Raw genomic sequence first — 24,681 nt, 5'->3', positions numbered from 1 at the left:
CGTTCGTCTTTAAAAATTACAGCTTACGATCGACAAGCGAGCATCCGTTTAATGCCCTCGTGGGGATGCCCCATGATTCTCGTAGGTATGTAAAATATTTATCCGGAGAATCCGGATCTAGCAATCGTAAGGACGACTGCGCAATAAATGAACAAATTAGAGAAAAGTTAATTGTGAGAAATAAATTTTGATCGATTCGTATTTAATTAAAGAAAGAAAGAAGAAAACGAAAAATCCATAGATTTTATTTATACTTTCAAAATTTTAGTAATTTATTTTCATATAAACTTGTATTGAATCCGTTTTACGATAAATTGAGATTTTTGCTAGGTAGAAAAAAAGGTAGAAAAGATAGAAAAAAATACGATTCTGAATCAGATGCTAATTACAAAGTTAATTAATGGTCAACCCGGGGAATCACCTCGACTTAATAGACTAATACGTTAATGGATACATGCTAATAACTGGAAGTATATTCTTGTCTCAAAACATCTTTTAATTTGCATTCCCTTGGTGATGGAAAGGTGCAAGAAGCGTTCGTTAATTAAAGTGACGAGCGGAAATGCAAATTATGGCAGTATCATTTAATGGTGCAACTGGATGCAACATACAAAAGAATCGATAATATCTCGAAGTTGTAAGATTTTTCTTTTGGGACCGGTTAATCAGGATTTAATTGAAAAATTCTTGAATTTATTTATTTCTAGCTCCACTTACAAGAAAAAATATCGATAAGAATTTATAAGAAATTTATAGGAATTCATAGAATCTTTTTAAACTTTTCGAAAAACTAGAGCAAAAGTAAAAAAAGGAGATTTCTATTTTCTGTTACAAAAAGAAATATCTACTTTAGTTTTGTTATTAAAATGATTGAACATATTATGAAAAATGTTGTGATATTTTTAAAACAAAAATTATTATCTTATTATTATTTGTTATTGTGTGTGAACTTTTCTTTTGCCGCTCTATGAAAAATTTTGAAGTATTGATGGTAAACCTATTATATCATTATTCGTTTTGTCGCGTAAGAAGAAGTGTTCGAATATGCGAATATTTACTTTAATTTTTGCGCAGAATACAAGTTTTTAATCGTTCTCAAGTGCAAAACATACAGAAACAATGAATTCGATACGAGTATCTAATCAAGGTATTCCCGAAGTATTTCCCAAATGTTTGCTGCGTATATATATGATTACTGTACGAGAGATGTCGAGAAGATGATTTTCTTAATGATGTTTATTCTAACAATTTTACATACCAACTTTAAAATATGATCGTGTGATTCATCTCATCGTATTTTTGATTTAAACGGACACATACCCAATCGAATACGTCATCTCGCATGTATTGTTTGTATTGGCTTTTAAAAAAATTGCGGCAACGCTGTTTTTAACGATCAATATTTTATGAATCGTCTTAAAAAGAATAAAATGACTATCTCAGAAAGATAAAAGTCAACTTTCACTCAAATTGAATATAAAGTATTGCAAATTCTAGGTCAGGGACACTTATCAAAGATTGTTACAAAAATGATATCTATATATTTAAAACTATCATGAGTTATATTTGTATTATTAAACACGGCACACAGTTACTTAAAAAAAAAGACCTTCAACTTTATATTAAATATTTTTTCAATTGTTAATTTTAATAAAAAGACAATATTGTAAACACTTTTTATAATATACCGATATATATCAAGCTTGTTATATAAAGAGAGATATCACATATCATTCAATAATAGCTTTTTTTGCAAACGATTTAATTGCATACTGATTCGATATATTTATATATGTATGCATCCAGTATTACTTTATAAATTTTAAAAAATTATATAAAATTTTACTAAAAATGACAATAAAAAAACGTAAAATATAATTTAAAAAAATGTATGATGCCGGACAATGATTAATCGCGCATCAACAACTCGGCGTTTTTAATTCACGTCAGAAGGGCAGTCACTTTTTGGGATCCTCGGATATTTTTTGTTCATAAGAACGACGCATAGAATTCCCAGAATGATCTTCATCCCATCGGTCATTATCATCCCCCTAGAACTTAAATGATCTTCCAAAAACGCAATTTGACGAAATATAATTCCAGTCCAGGAACATAAAAGCGCGCCTTCCTAGAATACCTTTGGTCAACAAGAAAATACCGAGTATTGTATTATACGATTAGATTGATGCTAAATGTATGTAAATTGCCTGTTTTCCTTGCAAATCGAGTACGCAATCCAAACAATTATTCATCCATATTATGGGTGATCTAAGAAAAAACTGTGCTATCAAAAAAAAAATCTTTTAAAATTATTCGTGATTTGTATATTCGCTCTCTCGCTAAGTCTCATGAAAGAATAGACTACTCTTCCTTCCATCTTCCTAAATTCAAAGTGTTTCTTTGTAATCACTATTTTGCACCAGCACAAATTAAAGCACAACGAAATAGCTTCGCGATAAAAGAGAATAAAGTCAATGGGAACACCTGCATTCGCTTCAATAGCATTGACAAACCCTTTTTGAATTTTACGAGGATCATGTCCTCGACACCTCGTGCTATGAAATCCCAGGATCCGAAATCATACTGGCATTTCCATTTGTGGTTCTTTCTGCCGCAACTTACGTATCCTACACGTATTTACACCTTTTCGTTCGGTTCGTCTTTTTTTCTCACTCTGGCACTCGACCTGCGAAACCACAGGCTGCTGATGACACACGTGCAAAGACGCACGTGTGGATCCGTGCGTCTTGAAAACACACTGGGACGATCGCATATATAAGGCCTGCTCTACTCGAAATGGAATCAGTCCCCGATATGTTGCGACCTATGCATTTCGTAAGTGATTTTGTATGTCTCATCCTTGGCATTGATAATGCGAGATTTATCTTCTTCGTGGGATCTTTCTATTTCTCTCATGTCGTCACGTGTGTTTCGATTCGCGTATTTTTAAAGGCACGAAATGTCAATCGCGAAAAAAAGAGTCCAATCAACTTGTCCGATTAGCGTAATTCACATCGCGCGAGCTCAATTATTTCAATTATCGCTTAGAATAAATTATCTCTGATATAATTGAAGAGTCAAAAAATATCGTGACAATAAAGACTACTGAAAAATAAATTAAATGATATTAAATTAAAGTGACAATAAATTAATATATCTAATTAAATAACATTCTGCGGAAAGTACAGTGATGGCTGCTCAAAATACATCAAATCATTGATGATGAAGAAATTGTCAATACACTTATTACAAATATATGCTATTATATTATTATAATTCAGAGAAGTTTAAGTTTTATTTCTACAAGTTGTAATTTTATAAAGTGTTCAAATATACATTACGTTATATATGATAAATTATTTCATTATTATAGGATTTGCATCTCTAATGATTAATCAAATCTCTAATTGATTGATAATTTTTCAAGTATATTTTCAAGAAATGAGATTCGCAAGATTTTATTGCATGATATTAAGTAAAATATTATAAATCTTCATATTTCTTCATATCTTCGAACTATAGATTATGAATTTGATCAGCCTGAACGAATTTAAAGTATATTAAAAAATATTTCTAAATAAAGTTTAAAAAATTTTTCTAAATAAATTAATTTAATTCGCAAATTGAAGAATGATAATAAGGAATCATATTTGATTCTAGGTATTCCTTTTCGCAGCGTTCGCTTTTCTTGCGTTCGCCGCTGCTGCGGAAAAAGAGGAAGCAAAACCGCTATACGTTCAGAGTGAGATCGAACCACAGAGTGAGATCGAACCACAGCCAGATACCAATGATTTGGAAGCAGATGCCTCGTACTGGGGGTGAGTTTGGTTATAAATCATTCTATCCCATTAATATCTATTTATCTTTGCACAAGAAATTTGTGGATTTAATAACAATCTGTGAAAATATATGAAATGAATTAAAAGATAGATACATATAACTATATATGTTATTCTAGACTGTTTTCAAACTTGCATCGTAAAAAACTCGAGATTAGATTAGATTATATGCGTGATTAATATTATTTACTGACATTATCAAACGCAAAATTAAACTATCATATAATAAAAATAGTATCATGGTATTTATAATCGCAAAGAGCGTCTCAAGAACGAATCAGCTGAGATACTCAAGTTCCAGTTCCATGTTTTGAGATATGAATTCAACAATTCTTTTTGCGGAAGATCAACTAAGATCAACTATATAAGACTATATAAAAGTGACATTCATACTTGTAAGTGTTATTTACAAAAATTTTTATTGCAAGATTTATAATAACAACATTAATCTTTTTGATATTAAATTGCGATTTAAATATACTTCTGTAAATATTAATCTTTCTTCTTAAATTATCTTGAATCATACTTGTGTGATTTGTGTCGACTCATTATTTATTATTAGTTGATATTAAATTCAAAGACTATTAATATATATACACACATACATATATATTTTTTTCTCAAGTAACAATTATTAAACTGCAAGTGCACATCTTAAGACAAACTTCATCTGAGTTTCTCTATTGAATCGAAATTATAAATATGATGTCGCGAATATTAAATTGATTTTCAAGATTTATGTATTGAACTATATCATTAATCACGTTTCAAGACTGATTTTAAATGAGCTTCTTAATAAAAACACGATTAGATTAAGTATAAATCACAAAGATCTGTATTATATTTATTCTATAAGGCGTTTTGTAAAACGTAACTACTATAAATGTGAGTTAGACTTTGCAGATGATTCTCACAAAATAAGAATTTTGCATATGTTTGATATAAATAATTGTAATACATATTAAATAACAATCACGTATTCCGTCGCAATCAAAACTTACTCAATTGCGATTATTTTTATATAAAGTTACCTTTTTAAGTGTACTTTGTATGCAAAGTTTGTTTGCGCAGCTCATCTGTAAAGACGATATACCGCGAAAAGAAACGGGGAAACATCTCTAAAAAATATTATACTTTTGTGCTACCTTCATTCGCATTCATGACCCTGTCTCTTGACTACGCAGGCTTCTCGTCCATTTCGTCAACATGCATACTCTAACTAGCCATGTGCATAAATGACACATTCTGATGCGCAAGTAGCACTAAAGCTAGTTGCCAACGATCAATTTGCAACTATTGTATACACATCTCATCCATTTTTACAAGTGATATTTCAGAGTAAAACGTCGAAATTTATCGGTGAAAGAGATTATAAGCATATAACTTAAAAATAATATAAAAAAAATAATATATTGTTAATATAAAAAAAGCTTGCAAATTTTTAAACTAAGAACAAAGAACATATTTTAAATAGGTGTTAGTATTTATATTTATATTATTGAGAAAAATCTATTGACCGATATTTTTGAAATAATTTTACGTTACATGTTTGAAATAAAAATGTTTTGATTTTTAAATTTGATTTCATTTGAAAAATTGTCAATGTTTCTTATTTGCATTTTCTATACTTTGTAATGGCAGTATAATTAATTTAAAAAAAAGTAGAATATAACGGGACAATATATTTGCTGTTATTTTTTAAAAATTGTGTGTATAATTATAGTTATAATTTTATCAACGCGCACAACATAAATAATATCTTTCATAATTCGTGATATCTTTCATTCGATAATCGTTTGACTATAAATTATATGATAAATTTTAATATGATACTTAAGAAAAATAAAGTTTCTCTCTAATTTATAAATAAAAACTTACTTAAATATAACACTTTATTAAACGTTTATTGCGTTTTAAAAATTACCTAGTACATATTTGCATAATAAAAAATTTGTAAACGATTAAATCGTTCATTTTAATTAACTAATCTATGAACAATTCCAGATACGGACGACCATGGCGATACGGTGGTTGGGGATATGGAAGAGGATATGGTTGGGGTGGCTGGAGAGGAGGATATGGCGGATGGGGCGGCCGAGGCTATTGGGGTGGAGGAAGAGGTTGGGGAGGTGGCTGGGGATACTGGGGTTAATTTTGTTCCCCAGGTTTTTTGTATTAAATGATATGTGTATAATATTTTATCGCCGTCAATATATTTCTTGGTCTTTTGCATTATTATTCGACTTCTTTAAAATACAAATACAAATACAACTTCATTAGTTGTACAAGTGTTTAATTGAAGTCTTCATCATGTAAGTATTCCATTGAAGTCTTCAGCGTAAAAAAATAAATGATATATGAAAAAGTGATATGTAAAAGATATTTTATCCCATCTAATCATGCTTTTGAATAAAGACAGAGATTCTTTATTTTACGTATTTAATATATATGATTAATTTTATTCTATAATCTGTAAATATAAAATTGTACTCACAATTAGTTTTTTATTGTCTACTTGTTTTTTATTTCGTATACAATTTTTTTATATTTTTGCATTTCAGTTTTATAGTTTATTTGTGAATATTGGTATATATAACAATTTATATTAATTTTTTCTCTTTCTTTTTGCTACATTTACCTAAATTATCAATCTGTTACATTTGTATGTATTTCCGGTAATCATAACAGAACATGTAAAGAATTTCGAAATGATTCTCTAAATTCTCCAAAGGTTTTAGATACCCTGAAAATATGCTTAAAATTAAATTAGCAACCCTAAAAAAATATTTGCGAATTTATATGATCGACAAAAAAAAATTTATTTGACATTATTTATTTATTTAACAATAATAATTAATCAGTAATAAATTTTTTTCTGAAAAAATGATTGTTATTGAATATAACATATTTTATTAAAAAAAATATTAAAAAACATGAAAATAAAACAATCTTTACAATTTTTCCAGCAAAAGGATTTTATGAAATTTTATATGAAAACTTGTATATCTATTTCAGACAAAATATGTAGGTATTGGGTGAAGAAGAAAACGCAGAATGTAAAAAACTGTAATTATTATTAATCGTAATAATATGATTATTGACAATGACGCGACTATGTGCACATTAAAACACCTTATCTGTATCTTACAATATCAGCTTTCTTACATTATATACAATAACTAAATATCATATTACTCATTTGTTGCATTATAATAAAACTATCTATATTTATATATATATATATATGTATATATATGTTCATATTTATATATTTATATATATATATATTTATATTTTATATATATATATATAATATTAAATTCCTCGTTATTTGTTATTAGCCTTATCGTTATTTCCATATATATATGTATGTATACGTATACATATATATATATATGTGTGCATGCATGTAAGAAACGATTAAAAATTAACCAAATATTTATTCTTTATTTCTGTACAATATAGGCTCTTAAAACTCTGCTTATCACTGAAAAAATGTACATTGCGATGTATGCAAAGTCTGAAGGTATATAAAATTCTTTCGTTCGCGAAACGTTTAACCGGTTCGGCATGTGTGTCGATTCATTAATCAATCTTCCGTTCGTAATTGATCAATGATCGAGTTGCAATACGCTCCGAGGAACCGCACGGAAAAGTTCCGTTTGCGCGATCGATGAGAATTTTAAGAGCGGCGGCGAGTCCGTAAAATCGCCGACACGTTAAACAATATTTCATTTGATTTGATTTTTCTTGCGCAGAATAACAAGAAAATAACGAGTTATGACAATAAAGAATTGGGACGAAACGGTATCGCCAAGCTACGCCTCCTCCTCGCTTCCTCTCTTTCTTTCGCTCTCACACATATACGACGCACTCTCTCGTTTTTCTCATTCTCGCTCTCTTTTACTCCCTTTACGAGACACAAGAGAGAGATTGCGGCAAAAAACTATTTTACCTTCCTAGTCCAACGTGTGCATTTGTGTGTAAACATGTGTATGTGTGTCCTGTCTATTTGCATGTGTCGTTTTGCATATATGTGTATATGTGTGCAAAATACATGGAAGATACTTAATGTCTGATTATAAGGAGATTCGCCAGCTCGTTAATCCCTTAAATCGACAAACTTTCTTCGGTATATCTGTGATTTTTGCTTACGCGCATGAGAAAAAGATCGAGAGAATGACAAACGTTAGAAATATTGCAAGATGAATTTTTCTTTCTGGTAAAATACAATTTCTTTCTTTTGTGTATTTCTATTATTTTTAATTTATTTTTAATTATTTAAAATTTTTGTTAGTGTACCTCCAAAAGTTCATCGATCGCAAGTGAACCGCGCTGCGACATTCTTCTCTGAGAAACGATCTTCGTTGGAAGAGGTATCGAAAGTCTTTCGGCGCAATCTTGCACTATATCTTTTTTCTTTTTTTTTTTTATTATCTTTTAATATGTTCGTCCAAAAAAAAGTAACTTAAAACCATTTGGAAGATAAAATCCGTACGGTAACACAGCCGTTATATAAGCTTCATACCAATTACAGATTCCTGTATCTTATTCAATATACGAGTATATACAGCTTCTTATCCTGCGCGTCGCGTTACAATTGTGGAGTGAAAAACAATAAGAAATTATTCTCTTCTGCCCGAGAAAAATATTTGAAAAATTTGAGATCATTATCCACACATTTCTACCATCTGTACTTTCGATTCTTATTTTAATATCCATGTTTTCACGTTTTTATTTCATTTTATCGAAATAAAATTATTCTCTTCTTGTTATTCAAAAAGATTGCTGACATACAGTTTGCCAGGGTTTTTCACTTCACAATCGATAATGTGCGAGGACCGGGACGAAGGACCTTCTCTCCTACGGACGCCGTAATAATTGCACATTTCGCATGAATCAGCAATTGATAAAATCTCCCTTCAATGCACACAAAAGCGGATAGGTGAAAAGATAAACAATCTTAGTTTTGCGTTTTACAGGATACATGCCTTCATTGCACGCAATCGACCTAAAATTCAGCCGCCGCTAATCTTCCTCGATCAATCATGTCATCCTGATTGTTTATCAATTTCAATCTCTTCCCTTGACACTTTCACGTACCATCAACTTAAAATACAATAACAAAGAACACATAGAAAAATAAATAAATACAATAACAAAGAGACACCAGCATCTCTGATATACCTTTATAAAGTGTTAAAAGATTTTAATTATTTTTATTCGTATTTCCAACGTGTTCGTGTATGTGTATGTGTGTGGGTATCTATGTAAAGTAAAACTCGATATGTTATTATAATTTTTCAAATGTTACATTTGAGCAATAATTTATCTGAAAAAGACGTGCTTCTACAGTATAACAGAAATGATACTTTATCCCCGTCGAAAGAACTTTTCATCTTTAAATATATTTCGCTCCCTCTCTTAAAAGTATTTGCACTTAACATAATATAAAATTAATAGAATTATTCAAAGTTGCTGGTACTTAAAAAGTAGGGGGAAAAAGCACACACGCGCGCGCGAATCCTGTCAGGAGTCTTCTCTCTCTCAAAGGGTGAGAATGATAATGAGATGCGTCGCTCCTCGGCCTCGCACAAAACAAAATGAACGAAATATTTTCTTACATCTTTATCTCGTGATTCGTCGAATGTGCATGCGACGCGTATCAGAAAGGAAATCTCTCCCTTTTCTCTTCTTACATCCGTAAAATTCGATCGTATTTCTTTTTCCTTTTTTTTCTTTTTTAATATCGGTACAAAACATGGCACGCCGCTTCATCAACCATGAGTATTTTATACGCATAACTCTCATTATCTATACGTGGTGAGATTAAAACGATACGAGACTTATAAATACAAAAAAATAAGTAATTAATAATCATGGTATAATAGCGTATATATACATAAATATTAGAATAATAATAAACACAGAGAAGATGAACTGATGAAAAATCGTCTAAAAATCGTTCTTGTGGAACTTTCGAAGAAGAATGCATGGTGAATAAATAGCGTCTTACATTTGATCGTCATAAATAAATATACATGCAACAGAGCTACAACGTGAAAAGGGATAAAATAGATAATCGGTGACGATTAATAAATGACGCATCGTGTCCTATAAAAAAAAACTATGTAACAAATTGCGCTAGAAGCGCGTACATAATATAATGCGTAAAAAAATATAATAAAAAAATATCTTCGCGTCTAACTTTGCGATCGTATGCGTAAATTGCACACTGTGAGGCGAAAACACAAAAAGGAAGAAAGAAAACAAAGGACACATGAGCGCGATATTTTCGAGAGCAATGATACATCGTATTTCTCTCTTTCTTTCTTTCCCTCCTTTTCTTTTCGGGCGCGAACCAAACGCAAACGGGTATGCTCGTGTGTTAAAAAATCGTTTTCTGAAAATTAAAAAGGAAAAAAAAGAAAAATGCGTATCTCCCTTTTCTCTTTTGATCTCACGTCTGGCTGATATATGCTCTCCTTGCCACACGTTAATCGATATAAGATCGATTGAAATATTGTATATTTTATAGTGTGTTGTGGATTTATTAAAATTTATTATAGTTAGCATTGAAAAATCACGACCTAGGCGGTGATTTAAGAAATATGTTTGTTTGTACAAGATAATTTTATGTCGCTGGCACAATACCCTCATTAAGGTGTCGATTGTTGCTCTCAAACACGAGCCTCATTCTTTTCAGGATGTCAGAAATCAATACGTTTTACCGATCGTTGAGATTTTTAAAGTATCTAATCAATGACAAGTAGTCATCATATTGATCTGAGGTCGCACCGACGAGCATGAGAAAAATCTTTGAGCATTGCACGTCGATCAACGATTGGAAGGAATTGTATTTCGTCAAAGGAAATTATTTCTCTAACAAAGAAAAAGTTCATGATAAAGTTTAAATATTAACAGTTTTAACTAAATAAATAATAGGTGTAAATTATGCATGACAAGTTATACGATCAATCAATCAAAATTTGCAAGGACATTCAGGATTCCAGGATTTCTTTAAAAGAGAATTTTTAATATTTGAAAAAAAAAAGAAACAAATAATTAAGTGTCACATGACTGTTCTTTGCTCTTTATATATTATATATTATATATAATTGCGTCAAAAATATTTATAAAATTAAAATTTTACTCGATCCACATTATTAGAGGGAAAGAATCAGATATAAACTTAAGCGAGAGTTTTATGTGGATTCGACTACGCAACGAAGGTACACCTTAGCGCGGGTCGCTGATACATCCGGAGAAATGCCTGTGTTTTTTTTTCTTTTTTGTAATATTTACCGTAAATTTTGGGCACTTTGTGAAATTTCACTTCACCCTCAGATCATTTACAATAATCAATAATTTATATTACACTCTTACAACGTTTTTTCCCTAGCGAGTCTCTGTCTCAACATTGAACAATATACATCTGTCGTATGTGTACGTGTATGTGTTGCGTATGCATAGACGAGTGTACCTTACGCACACATAGGCACGACAGAGGGTCTCCAACCCAGCGAGGTGCCGTACGTATAAATGCGTAATACGCACACCCGTGCAATATATAGATTCGTCTAAGAAAGAACCACTAAATTACTGTATTATACAATTATCATTAATTATCACCTAACTTGGCATCCTTGCGGGAGCGGTGCGGGCGGACGGCCCGGCGATGAGCTGTGATTCGCGGACTGGGGCAGCAATGGAATATCCTCTTTGGAAGATTGCTTTTCCGTGCACGACAGAGTCCGCTGCTCCTCTTGCTCGGACCTCGTCTCAGCGGCGGCGGCAGCAACGGGGATGACGACGTCGGCGGCCGACAATCGTTCCATCGTCGACGCCGTCGTCGCCGTCTCTTCGTCTTCCTCCTGCTCGACGCCGCCGATCGGCAACGGCGCCACCGAGTTCACCAACGTCACCGTCGTTGTCGTCGCACTAGTACTACTATTACTACTGCTGCTGCTGCTGCTGCTACTACTGCTACTACTATTACCACCACCACCATCGTCGTCCGCACTCGCGCTGCTCGCTACTCGCACCGGATCCTTGAGTTCGTAGCCCTTCTGGCAGCGCGTAAGTTTTAATCGGATCGGCGTTAACTTGGCCGAACGGACGTTCCCGAGGGCAGCGACGCCGGTGTTCGGGTCCGTAGGCTGCTTCTCGTCGACGCCGCTCTCCCCTATCGGGTAGATCCCCACTTCGTCCTTGTGGGTCGGCTCAGGCGGCGGTGGACCCACCCGGCTGTCCTTGTCCGATGATGCCTGCTGCTGATTGTCGTCCTCGTCGCCGATGGCTGGCGCGTCATTCGGGGCGTTGTTGTTCGTCGTCACCGTCGAGTTTGCGCCCGCCACCGTGCGCCATCGAATGATGATCTTGGGCGGTGCCGGACCGTCCTCCAGAATTTGCACTCGTGCCTCCTTTTTAGACTGCCGCTTCTTGCGCTTGCCGTTCTTGTCGCGCTTGCTTTTCGTCTTCTCGTCGTTGTCGAAGCCCGCCATGATCATCTTGCGGAACTTCATACTCTCCCGGCGGAGCTCCTCCATGCTAGGTGTGCTCGGGATGCTGCTGAGTCGTTTCTTCGGCGGTCTTATCCTGCTACGATCGTCCTGCATGTTGCCTACATCCTGACCACCGATTATGCTATTGCCAATCTTGATCTTCAACTTGGGCGGACCGGCGCTGGTCGCGGTGGGCCTGGTCTGTCTACCTCTTCGCCGATCACTGACGGTACCTACCACGAGGCGTCTTCTGTCGGAGCTGCTCTCATCCTCGCCAGCTACTACGTCGAAGCCACTGCTGCCACTACCGCCACCGACGCTACGTTCTTTCCGCCGTTTCTTCTCCATGTTCGCGTCGACGACCGCTTTATAGTCGTCACGAGTCGGTATACTTGTCATGGACGCCACAGCCTTAGGAATGGTAATGACTGTTCGATTAATGGGCTGAACTATAGGCGCGGAAGCAACGCTACCGCACACTGGATCATCCATGTTCATGTCCTGCGAGCAATACTGGCGCAATAGCTCCTTCTTACGCATGCGACGTAGATTCGATGTTCCTGAAGCGACAGACGCACTGGTGGCGGCCGGTGGGATTATCACCGGTGCTTGCTGAGCCAATGGCGGTACCGACGATGCCGGCACGTAGTTCGCGTCGAGGAATGGGCCTTTGATCTTCACCTTCAACTGGTTCCTAGAGTCGGTCAGGGAAACTTTGTTAGTGTCAAAATTAGCTGCGGATGATGGATCCATCACTGACGGATCAGCAAAGACTGGTTTAGAGCATGGATCTTCGAAGACTCCGCTCGCGAGTTGCTGCTGCTTGCCAGCGAGCTTCTTTAATACGCAACAGTTGCCGTGCAATAGTTCGTTCTCCAGATCGTCTATGTCCGGCAAGTTCGATTCTGCGGATACGCTCGCAGCGAAGGTGCCCAGTAAATGATTGCCGTATGACTGACCGTGAACCGACGAGCTCGGTTGGTCCACCGTCGAGTTATACGTACGCATATCCACTGGACCCGGTAACAATGGCATAACCGTATTGTCGACGAATGCTTGATGGCTAACGCTCGATTCGGACTTGGCCAGAATAGCTTGATGATCGTGATGCGCCGCCGGTGACGAGAGCTTCTTGTCATCGACGTATTTCTTTGCGGTGTGCAACGTAGGACTAGACAAGTGGGACTGAATACCGCCATCGTTTGCCATGCCTCCGAGTGGCTCGTTGATCCGCGTCTTTTCGTTCACGTCGGTGGATCTTTTTCGTTCGCGCATTGTTCGTAGATCCGCGATATTGGTCTCGTTCGCAGAGTCATCATCCGAATCAAAGTCGTATACAGTGCCTACAAGCTTGTTCTGTATCGAGTCGTCGTTGTGCAACGCGTTTGACATTGGTGGCATCATCGCGATCGACGCATTCTGATTATTTCGGCCGCGTCCCCGTCCCCGGCCGCGACCGCGACCGCGGTAATTCGAGTGTTGAGATCCCTTAGCACCCCTACCGCGACCGCGAGCAGTCGGTGCGGTTCTAGTGGTTTCCTGACGCGGCGATTTACCAGGTGATTTGCCCTGCAACGACGTCACCCTGGCGGACGTTCTCGTTGGTTTTGATGGCGATTTCTTTCCGGATGACGTACTCTTGTTGTCCGGACCAAGTACCTCCGTTATATTCTCCACGACAGAATTTTCGCTGTTGACCTGCGTTTCAACGATGGCATTGAGGAAGGTCGTCGGTACGGTAGGCGAGTTAACTTGCTGCGGCAGCAAAGACGGTGTATGGCCCGGTGTTTCCGAGGATGGCGGCTGCGTCGATGGCGGTTGCTGCTGCTGCGATTGCTGTTGCGATACCGATGATGGTGGCGGTGGAGGCGCCGGCACCGACGGCGGCGGCGTAGTCACCTTCGTTGGCGATACCATAGCTGCGGTAAGCGCCATGTTATGCGACGACGAGGTGAACGCTGCGGTGCACGGTGATGCCATATTGAGCGATTCCTCGAGCGGCTTCGGTACGTGTGGTAACAGAGATGGCGGAGTCGGGAAAGGTGCGCCAAAAGGTGGTGGGAATGGCGACGGATACGGCAATTGTGCGGCGCACGACTGCGGCGGGAACAGCGACACCGCTCCAGCAGCATAAGAACTGGTCTCCGAGTACGAATGGTAAGGCGTCGCGTCTATCGTGCATGGTGGATATGGTGGTATCGGAGGTACATTTTTGTAAGGTGGTATGGCCGCGTGTTCCTCTGCGGAGGACGCGGATGTAATGGAGGACGACGTAGATCTACGCGAAGGCAACACTTGGCTTTCGGCCCATCGCGTGTCTGGACGACCATTCAGCTCGTTGTAGGGCGAACCACTCTGGGCGTAGTCCTGCCTGATGTCCGACGAGACATCCTCCTTGTCTAGCACGCGATCCATCTCGCTGCTCTGATCGCAGTCCTCCGAGTTGGGCAGACTGATCAAGTGGCGGTTCACCATCTCCATGGGTGTAATCTCGTCAACAATCTGCGCCGATATTCCTGCACCAGTCGCCGCTACCTGCTGCTGATCCATCATCGCGAGAGATTGCACGCGCGACTGTTCTTGTGCTACGGTATGCTGTGCCTCGAGGTGCTGCTGCACCCGTTCCATCGGGTGTGTCTGCTGCAACTGCAGATACTGATCCTGCATGTTCATATTGAGTTGCAGATGCGCGACTAGAGCGTCGGGATTCGCCGTGGGATCCGGCATTACGGCACTGATGTCGTTCGGGAATTGATGCGCGACGGCGGCCGCGGCGGCGTAACGGTGATTCTGGTTGTCGATTAGCGTATTCAAATGTACATCGTTTGGATTAAAATTGTCCATGCTCGGCGGTACCCATCTCTCATCCGCCTCAGCCCTATCCAGTTTTGCACGTTCCACCACTGTCACTTTGGCCGTCTCGCGCTCCTCATTTCCGTACATGTAATGTTGCTCATTATTGCTATTACTCGAATAGCAGGGCTTTCTTTTGTCTTCAATAGTATGATTTTTGCACGTAAGATCCTCGGACACTTGCACGGGTTCTGGCCCGCTATCATTCTTCATCTCAACCGGCTGCACAATTGGTTGCGGCTGTTGTTCCACCGATTGTTGTTCTAATACATCCACCACTTTTTCTTGAAGCAGTGGCTGCTGCTCCTCGGTCGCTGGCTTCTCAACCGAATGAAAAGGCGGTTCTTCTTTCTTCGGAAGTTCCTCTTCCGCCGGAACGGATTCCAATTCGAACTGACTAGAATTCGATTTCTTCGATAGTTCCAAACGTAATTTTTCTACTAGATGCAGAGTTTCACGTGCACTATCCTCTTTGTCTTCTTTGAACCAAAGCTCATTATTGAAAGAGAATGAGAGAGGCGCTGCTCCTCGTTCCTCATCGCGCGGTATGCTAAAACCATCGTCATTCACTATGTCATCAGTCAGTATGTCTTGATCGAAGTCGAACAGCTCTGACTCGCTAGGATCCTTGCTACCATGCTGCGGCGAAAAGATAGAACGATTCACGGACTTTCTCCTCTTTTGCTGGCATTCCTTCTCGGGTATCGCAGTTTCGGATTTGTCGAGCACCGATCTCGCGCAGATGTTATCAATGGTGGACTCTTTAGCGGTGTTCTCTTCGATCGTGATCATCTCAACGGCAGCCTGCGTTTCGCTCTCTAGCTTCTGCTCTGCCTTCTTTTTCTTATCTGCAGATTTCTCCGGCGCAATTTCGACATCTCTCTTTACATCCTCCTTCTCCAATTTCATGATATCTAGTACTGCGATTTCCTCATTCATATGATTCTTAATGTTTTCGTTCTTAACTGATTTCTCGGACATTGTGATCTTGTCTTTATTTTCCTTGCATGCATTTTTCTCTTCCTGAGTAGCAAGTTTATTCCTTGACAGTTTATCTAAATGCTCGCGCTTTTCCAGGAGCTTATCCAATCCCCTCGATGACTTCTTCGGACTGTCCCGTTCCGCTCGTCGTTGCTTCATTTCCTCCTCTAACGTATTGATCGCATTTCTATTGCTAGTTTTCTTGATTTTTTTATCTTCTGTCTTAGTAGTATTCTCAATAATTTTTGGAGGTTCTGCGGAAACATTCTTATTGCTAGTAACATCATGTTTGTTGTCTTTCTCGGTTTCCTTGTTTGTCTTCTCCGTTAGTTTCTTTTCTATTTTTTTGAGCGGTGTCGTTTCCTTGTTACTCTTGTCGTCCTTTGCGGTAACCTCACTTGATTTTCGTTTGCGAGTCTCCGACTTCGTCCTGGACGTTGCTCCGCCGCCGCTGCCATCTTCTTTGTTTCTGAGAGTGAGCTGTTGTTGTTGTTGTTGCATCTGTTTGGTTGATTGATTCGATTTCTTGGTAGACTTGGCCCCAGAAACACTTCGTAGCCCATCATTATCTCGAGAACCACCGAGCACACTTTGTTCAACTGACTGTTGTGATTGTAAGGATGATTTTTTGGAGTCTCTTTGATCGGCTTTCTTACTAAGTGACTGCTGCTGCTGCAGTTGTTGTTGCTGTGACTCTTTAGGTAATGTGGCTCTACTTGATTCTTCTCTCTCAATAAGCGGCGGCTGAAACTCTGGTCCATGCCGCCCGTCGGAAGTTTTAAGCTTCTTATCGGGCAGCCTCTTGAGTTTCCGCCTCGCAAGAGTCTTTTTCTCGGATTCGACTATCTCGTCTGCAACCTTATTCACCGTCTGTCGCTTATTCACAGTCTTGTTCTTCATTTGATTACCGGTATCGCTTTCAGAAGATGTGGCATTGGTGGTGGTCGAAGAGGAAGCTGGTTCCTTAGCAATGTTCGACATTTTCTGTACTGGACTCTTGGCTACATCGGAATCGCTACTACTTTCCGAGGAGCTGCTGCCACTGCTGCTTTCACTGCTGCTACTCTCGCTGTTGCTGCTTTCGGGCATCTGTTTCTTTCCTCGTTTTTCTTTCGATGGCTCTTCCTTTCTCGTTGGTAATTCCTCTTTCTTGGGCGATTCCTCCTTCTTGATGATTTCCTTCTTCTTACCATTATCCGGCAATTCTTTCTTTGGTTTGGTGTCCGCAATGTCGAGATCTGGTTGAGCAGTTTTCGTGCCCATGCCACTCTTGATATGCTCCGCAGCTTTCTTTGCGGCCTGCCGTTGCGGTACATAAGCGAGGATTTCCGTGCCATCGCCAAACTCCTTGTCAAAATCATAAACGTCATTGTTCTTAGCATCCTTCGGTGTTTTGTTATCACGATGTTTCTTGCTAGAAGGCTTCTCTTTATTCGGTTTCAGAGGTTCCCCGGGTGATTTTACAAACTCTACGGGCTCGCTCGTGGTATTTTCCTTCTTGCTCTGCGTTCGCTGCATAATTTCCGATGCTTTCTTCGCTGCTTGCCTTTGCGGAACTATCAGAGCGGATGGTATATATTCCTTCTTTTTAGAATTTTTCATGTTTTCTTTATTTTTCGTACATTCATCCTGATATTCCGATTTTGAAGTATCCTTAGATGCAAAGTTTTTCTGATTATTCTTAGATATATCTGCCGCCGAAAATTCCTTCACTGCAGCTTTCGTGATAAGTACAGCCGAGTGCGAATGATGTTCTTGTGAGTCCGAATCGGTGTCTGAATATATAGCGGAAGCAACGGATGGTCCGAGGCGAGAACCGGCATTGGTACTCAATGGCAACAATTCATCGCTCTCACTGCCAGAACTGCCAAGCTCCATATGTTGTAAAGTACGCGATTTGTTAACCGTATCCAGTTTATCGCTTTCGCTGCTGTCGCGCAATTTTACCCGCGATCCCCTATCTGACGTATTCTTCTTTGATTTTCGCCTAGTAACGGAAGATTTTTTTTTTTTTTTTTTTTTTTCTTTTTTTTTTTTTTTTTTTTTCCTTTTTTGTTTTCGTCTTTCCTACTGTCCGCAATCGCTTACCATTATAGGCGTCTGGCGGACTCGTTCGTTGACTTCAACTTTTAGATTTGTTTGTGCATTTGCCAATTCCGGCCTTTCTTTCCGATTTCGTCGCATCTGTCTCGCTACTGCTCATCGACGACAGATCGCTACCATATAGGCGTCTGGCGGAACCGTTGAAGTAAAGTTTCTTGTTGGATGCGCCATTAAAGTCTGGTTGTATCTTCTTTTCATCGCTCGATGCTGGTGGAGGCGATTCGACACCCGCAATCCGGGCAAGTATCGTTTCAAAATCGTGCGTGTGATCCTCAGCATCGGGATGGGAGTAGAGACGATCGTATATCGAGGGTCCGTGATTGGCCTCGACAACGGCGACGGCTGCTGCTGGAGATAGCGGCGGTCCGGCCATTACCATTGCTTGCTTATGGAAGGTCTGTTCACGCAGTCTCAGGAAAGTGCGACAAAGTTTCTCGCGACGACCGACCATGTAGCATAGATTACGTACACGTTCTAAATCTTGCCGCAGTTGAACAAAAGTACGCATTTTCTCTACATCTGCTGCCTGACCCTGAGCGCGTGCACCCGCGCTCGATAACTCGCCACAACGAGGTGCCAACAATGGTTTATTATGACCAGCCTAAAACGTAATACATATCGTATCATAGTCAATGCATTCTTGCATTCACAGATTTATATAGATAATTCATAACTTACTCTTCTTTTAAGTTTCCAATAGTTATAAATGTATACAATACTGTCGGGATCTATGTCCAATTGCTGGGAGGTAATATCCTTTATACTAACATGTTTATCAAATTCTGCTTCAATTTCTTGTAATCTATATGAAGATACACATAATTTATTTTTTGTAACATGGTTTCAAAAAAGATTAATTTCTTTAAGAGATGCATAAATCACAAAATATAAATCTATTAATATAAGATATTTTTCATATAAAATAATATAAATACATATTTATCTAAAAATAGTTTTCTCACGTAATTTAAATATAAAACTTTCGTACCGATATTTAATAAATAAATAAATATATATATTTAATTTTATAAATATATTTTTTGAAATCAATTCTGTGAGCTTTAATGTAATTTGTAAAACCACATTATGTCACATACTTTGCTGCACGTGCTTGATTTTTTTCTTCAGAAGTCATATCTTTTCGTTTACGCCGTCTAGATTCACCATCCTCGGAATCTGATCCTCCCTTTCCACCACCACTTCCCATACTACCCCCAACGCCGACTTTGTCTTTTGTATTTGTTCTACTGTGCTTTTGACAATATGACTAAAGAAATACGAAATTATCAAATTAACTTGTCAAATTCTAGTCAAAACGTGCAAAACTATTAATTTTGATAAATTTAAATAACACATAAGATTATTTTTACCCTTAATTTCACACCATCATCCGCCATTTCATCTTCGATAATTGCTTTCATTTCAAGTCCATATTTAAAAGCACATGTAACATGATACGCCGTCTTACAAGTTTTTATACTGCATTGGATGCAAGCACCCACACGTTCACGGCATAAAACGCAAATTAGGGCCCATCGACTTTGCTGCAATTAGTTATTATATTCTCAATCAATTTGTATTAAGAATATGATAACAAAATAAACTCACATTTAAATTATTAAAAACAAAATTGAATACAATTGTTTACAATTAAAATAGTGATCTATATAAATTTAGATGTTGACAAAAATACAGAATAGTAGAAAATCTATGAGAAAACAATTTAGAAAACTATTATTTACCGGAATACTGGATATTTTTGTAATTGGTTCCATTCTCTCTACACAACCAATGCTAACTTCGGGAATCCAGAGTGCACACGAAACGTGAGCCCATTTTTGACCGCTTCGTGTACACTTCATTGCACCACCCTTATTAGGGCATAATACACAATCGGGTCTTTGACTTAACGAACAAGTTCTACATAACCAAGAGCCATCGGGTATCGAAGTAATGCCATAACAAGCTTGATGTACACATATGTTGCAACAATCACAAAACACCATCTCATTACCCTCCTCCGAATCCGGCTGCCATGAAAATATTTCACGTTATAGAATCCAATTCTTTAGAATTCTTTAGAATCAAATTAAAACGTATCACGTATGTATGTAAAAAATATATAATAGATGAATTATTTCAAATTTTGATCATATAAAAAAATCATGAAAGAATTACTTACCGATCTGCATACATCACAAATGACATTTTCATCATATTCAATTCCGAGCCCTTCCTCGTTTTTGACGATTGTTTGAATCCTTTCCCAACATCGCACTTCTAATTCTTCTATTACACGTTCTAATTGCGATTCTGTAACCGGCAATTGTCCAGCCTAGGATAATTTTAACATAAAAATAGTCATTAATTCATGAATACAGATGTGTAGAAAAAAAGCAATAAGTCACAGGAGATATGCAGTTATTAATATATAAATATTTCCATTATATATATTAATGATTTCTTAATAACAATCGTAAAGAAAAATTAATTATCAAATTACTTATGTTACTAAAAAGTACAAAAACAAATTTAATCTGTTTATCTGTTTTAATCTTCTCAGTGGCAAATTAAATATTAATTATGTATAGTATTGTCAAATTTATTTCATAATTATAACGAGATTATATTGATTTAATTAAATATATATATTCTTTAATGATATATGTTTGATTATGTTATAATTATAAATACAAATTCTCAATGTTAAAAAACTCGTTGTAATTATATATGTTTTTTAATATTTTACACAAAATATCAATATAATTCTTTATGCACAATTAAAAAATTAATTTAAAGTGTTTATTTTTTATTTACTATATATATAGGTTGTTTTACCTGTGCTCGTTCGCCATTAAATACTTCCAACCAGGCAATATCAGTATCATCAAGGTCATAAGCACAAGCTTTCTCTGCTCTTGCTGGAGTGGTACTTAAATGATGATCTTCTGAGTTAAAATAATCATCACGAGATATTCGTACGAACTTTTTAGGCCTGAAACGAACACGAGACAATTTCGTTATATAGCACTTTAATGCACTTTTAGTAATCAGCATTTCAAATGCACTGTGTAAGACACTCACAATTTGAATTCAGTTTGTAACTTCAAAGGAGACGTTTGCGTAACAGTAACCGTCGGTTCGGGAAGAGAATCTGGATTAACTGGTACTTGAACACCTCTTTCCCATTCCTGTTTCCATTGATCAGTTATAACCCAATATTCGTTTGGACTTAACGGTTCACTGTCTGGTAATTTCATAGCGCTGATCAGATCTTTGCGAAATAACTCCGCCGGAGCTTCGGCGGATGATCGATTGTATATGCTGGGAATCTTGATATCGCTGACAGATCGGGCGGTCCAGGATGCCCCCCCTTGGCTGGATGACGCCATCGTTTCCTCCTCTTCTGAGGGCCCCATGGTCGCTGCCAATGCCGATGAACCAGTGGCAGCTGGACCCAATCTACACTTGCGCCTTTTAATAGCGCCCGGACAAGACGCCAGATCATTGTCGTTTCTATGCCTCTTGCCTCGTTGTGCCATTCTACTATGCCAAATAAGCTAGTGATACGTGGCACATGCAGGTGAACTGTATGCACCCTGAAACAATACAATCAAATATATGAGTTTCCTTCTCTCTGTAAAACATACTTTATAAGGTATCATATATAAACAGGAGAATAGACTTACTACATAGTTATCCATATATTTATTATCTGGAAAGCAGATTTTTTTCAGAACTGAAACATAAAGAAAGAATATGCGTCAATACAAGAAAAGATAATTTTATTTGTTAGTCAAATAACACAAATGATACTAGAAGACAAGTTTTCGAACCAAATCATTTTGTAAAATCATATTAGAGACTGCAATTCATTTCATCAATATTTTTTAAATATGTAATAATATATGTAATAATTTTATCTAGAATTTAGTTCTATTTAAGTTTTATGTTCTATTTAGTTGCATTTATGTTGTTTCACTTATATAATTTACACTTAATGTACAATAATTAACATAAGAATAAGTAAATTCAAGTAGATTTAAAAAAATTATTAACTTCATTAATTAGTCTCGTCTGACTTATTTTATTTAAAAAATCTCACGATTAACATCTTTGTTATAGAAATATTTATAAATTAAATATTTCTACAACAAAATATTTATAAATTTGTTGTAGAAATATTAATAAATTACTCTCATTTTTTCTATCGCTCCTTGTAAGATGCGATTAGAGATTGATATAAACATTAAATGGAAAAAGAAAATATGACAATAAGTACACACGAAGAGAAATGTGTGGCAGAAGCCAAGTACAAGGAATAAAATACATAAAGAATACAATCGAGAGAGAATTAAAAACATAATACTGATACATTTTATAAATCATTTACTACAAAAGATAATAGAATAGAAAGAATAAGTGGTGTGGAAAAAATAGCGCTTAAATTGCAGTTTTAAAAGTAGACATTCGAATGAATCTTGTATGTGACACTTTGCATATAAATGTCAGCAGTTTGCTATACAGCGGGAACAGCAAGAGAGATGAAATATTCGCATTACATGTGATTTCTGCGCACAGAGAATTAAGGTCAATAACACTACAACGATGCCAGAGTGATCAAGAGATAGATTTCCAATTGCGCGCACAGCCAGCACCTTGGACAACAACATCCAGCTCGACAGCCCGGCCAGGACGGAGGCATTTTTCAATTCGACGCTATCACGTCGCGCTACCGTTACGTCAATCGAAATACGCGCAACGGAATGACAGATCGCTTGTTTGTTGTCTTCCCGGTTGTCGATAAACACCGTGCGTGTCCCGCGGAGGCTGGCTGCGCGCGCGACCTCCCGCACACACCGTTCCTCTGCGGGGAAAGAGAAAAGAGGTTATAAAAAAACGTAGGTCCACTTGGCGGGGGCTGAGTCGCGCGTCGTCGCGACGGCCGACGGCGACGACGGCCGACGGCGATTCAGCGGGGGCGACGCTCGGCGCGACGTTGACCGCTACGGGGAGGCAACGGGGACGCGACGCAGCGCAGCTCGATGCACCGCACGACACGAAACGACACGACACGGCACCGCGTCGCATCGCATCTTACGCATCTTACGCATCGCACGGCGACGCAGCGCGGCAACATCCCCGTGCGCCGTCCGCGGATCGGATCACGTCGCGATTCATGTAAACATTGACTATAGCAGAGAGAACGGGGCGCCTGCGATCCGCGCTCTCCGCGGATCGCTGCCTCGCGACAATAAGGGCACACTCATCACACTCACTGCACGTGTCGACGATCGAGCGGGCCGCGGGCGGCGTTAAATCTCATCGTATACACGGCGGATCACGGTTGGCAAGGGCAATCGATGCAATTGCGTACATCTACGAGAATGCTCACGGCTCCATTACGTTGCTGCTGCTGGTGCTGCTGGTGCTCCTGCTGCTGCTGCTGCTGCCCGACAACATTGACAATACAGATGGCAGCAACGTCGCGCGCACTCCGCACACTACGAGTCTCCCCCGCGCACGCACGCACGTACACACGTCCATTGTGCGCGCGCGCGCGCGCACACACACACATTCGCTCTCGCATACGCACACGCATACACTAGGGGAAGACTATTAAATACCTTATTATTGATCTATTAGCCGGATATATTTCCGCGCGCGAGGCGGCACGTGATTGCGAGCGGACGTGAAACCGGCCGCGGGGCCGCCGGCAATCGCCGTGCGCGCTCCCGAGCCGCCGCGTTCACGCCGACGGGCTGCTGCCTGCAAGTGCGTAACGGCCTCGTCCTCTCTCTCTCTCTCTCCCTGTCACGGCAGCCTAACCAACATGTCCTCATTAGCGATTCCAGGCGGGCGGCACAGGCCAGTCCGTTACTCACTCCGCCGGCGGGTCCGCGCGTTACCCCGGCTACTCGGGGCTACTTACGACGGCCGGCCGCGGTACGGCGAACGCTCGTGCTTGATCGCGGTACGCACCAAATCAATATTATATTTACATAAAAGTGAATACTGGCGTTTGGCGCCATCATGCCTGAAAAAATAACTGTGGAAGTACGATGTCACGTGACCGACCCAGCGAGATCTCGCGATCTCGCCCGTGAACGGATCGCGGAGTCGCCGCGAGATCGGACGATCGATGGGGACTGGACGGCTCGATCGGCGCGCCACCTGTCGGCGCGCCAGTGTAGGACGCTCACTTCGCGTCGATTGGCCATCGCCTAGAGGATTTTTCCGAGTTTCGAGAGGAACCAATTAATGGGTCCGGTTGAGCTTATTTTTCTCCGACAAAACGTCCAATAATTAGAAATGCAGCGGTAAATAGTACGTAATATTTTTTTAATAATTTATTAATTTGAATGAAAGTTAGTTCTTCGAGGATGATGACGACGGATGAT

At 38.7% G+C, this 24,681-nt stretch overlaps 2 protein-coding genes across 2 annotated transcripts; one reads left to right on the top strand and one right to left on the bottom strand.

Moving 5' to 3' along the window:
• The first annotated feature begins 2,682 nt into the window (after window positions 1–2,682).
• Window positions 2,683–6,201, top strand: LOC105248028 (neuropeptide-like protein 32). The gene is made up of 3 exons (XM_011252565.3): window positions 2,683–2,835; window positions 3,661–3,818; window positions 5,844–6,201. Exons 1-3 carry the CDS (start codon window positions 2,797–2,799, stop codon window positions 5,989–5,991), a joined length of 345 nt encoding a protein of 114 aa, XP_011250867.1. The 5' UTR covers window positions 2,683–2,796; the 3' UTR covers window positions 5,992–6,201.
• Window positions 6,202–7,387: 1,186 nt separating this feature from the next.
• Window positions 7,388–24,336, bottom strand: LOC105248027 (PHD finger protein rhinoceros). Its single transcript, XM_011252563.2, is given in 11 exon segments — window positions 7,388–18,293; window positions 18,295–18,881; window positions 18,959–19,082; window positions 19,378–19,547; window positions 19,651–19,824; window positions 20,023–20,310; window positions 20,463–20,615; window positions 21,119–21,275; window positions 21,365–21,879; window positions 21,970–22,019; window positions 23,908–24,336. Coding segments are annotated over 9 exon segments (8,937 nt in total). The 5' UTR covers window positions 21,823–21,879; window positions 21,970–22,019; window positions 23,908–24,336; the 3' UTR covers window positions 7,388–11,467.
• Between the last annotated feature and the right edge of the window lie 345 nt (window positions 24,337–24,681).

The sequence above is a fragment of the Camponotus floridanus genome, unplaced genomic scaffold, assembly GCF_003227725.1.
Source record: "Camponotus floridanus strain SB8 unplaced genomic scaffold, Cflo_v7.5 scaffold39, whole genome shotgun sequence".
NCBI classification, from domain to species: Eukaryota; Metazoa; Arthropoda; class Insecta; order Hymenoptera; family Formicidae; genus Camponotus; species Camponotus floridanus.
The sequence above is the reverse complement of the archived record's forward strand: the minus strand, read 5'-3'. Positions and strand labels throughout refer to the sequence as shown.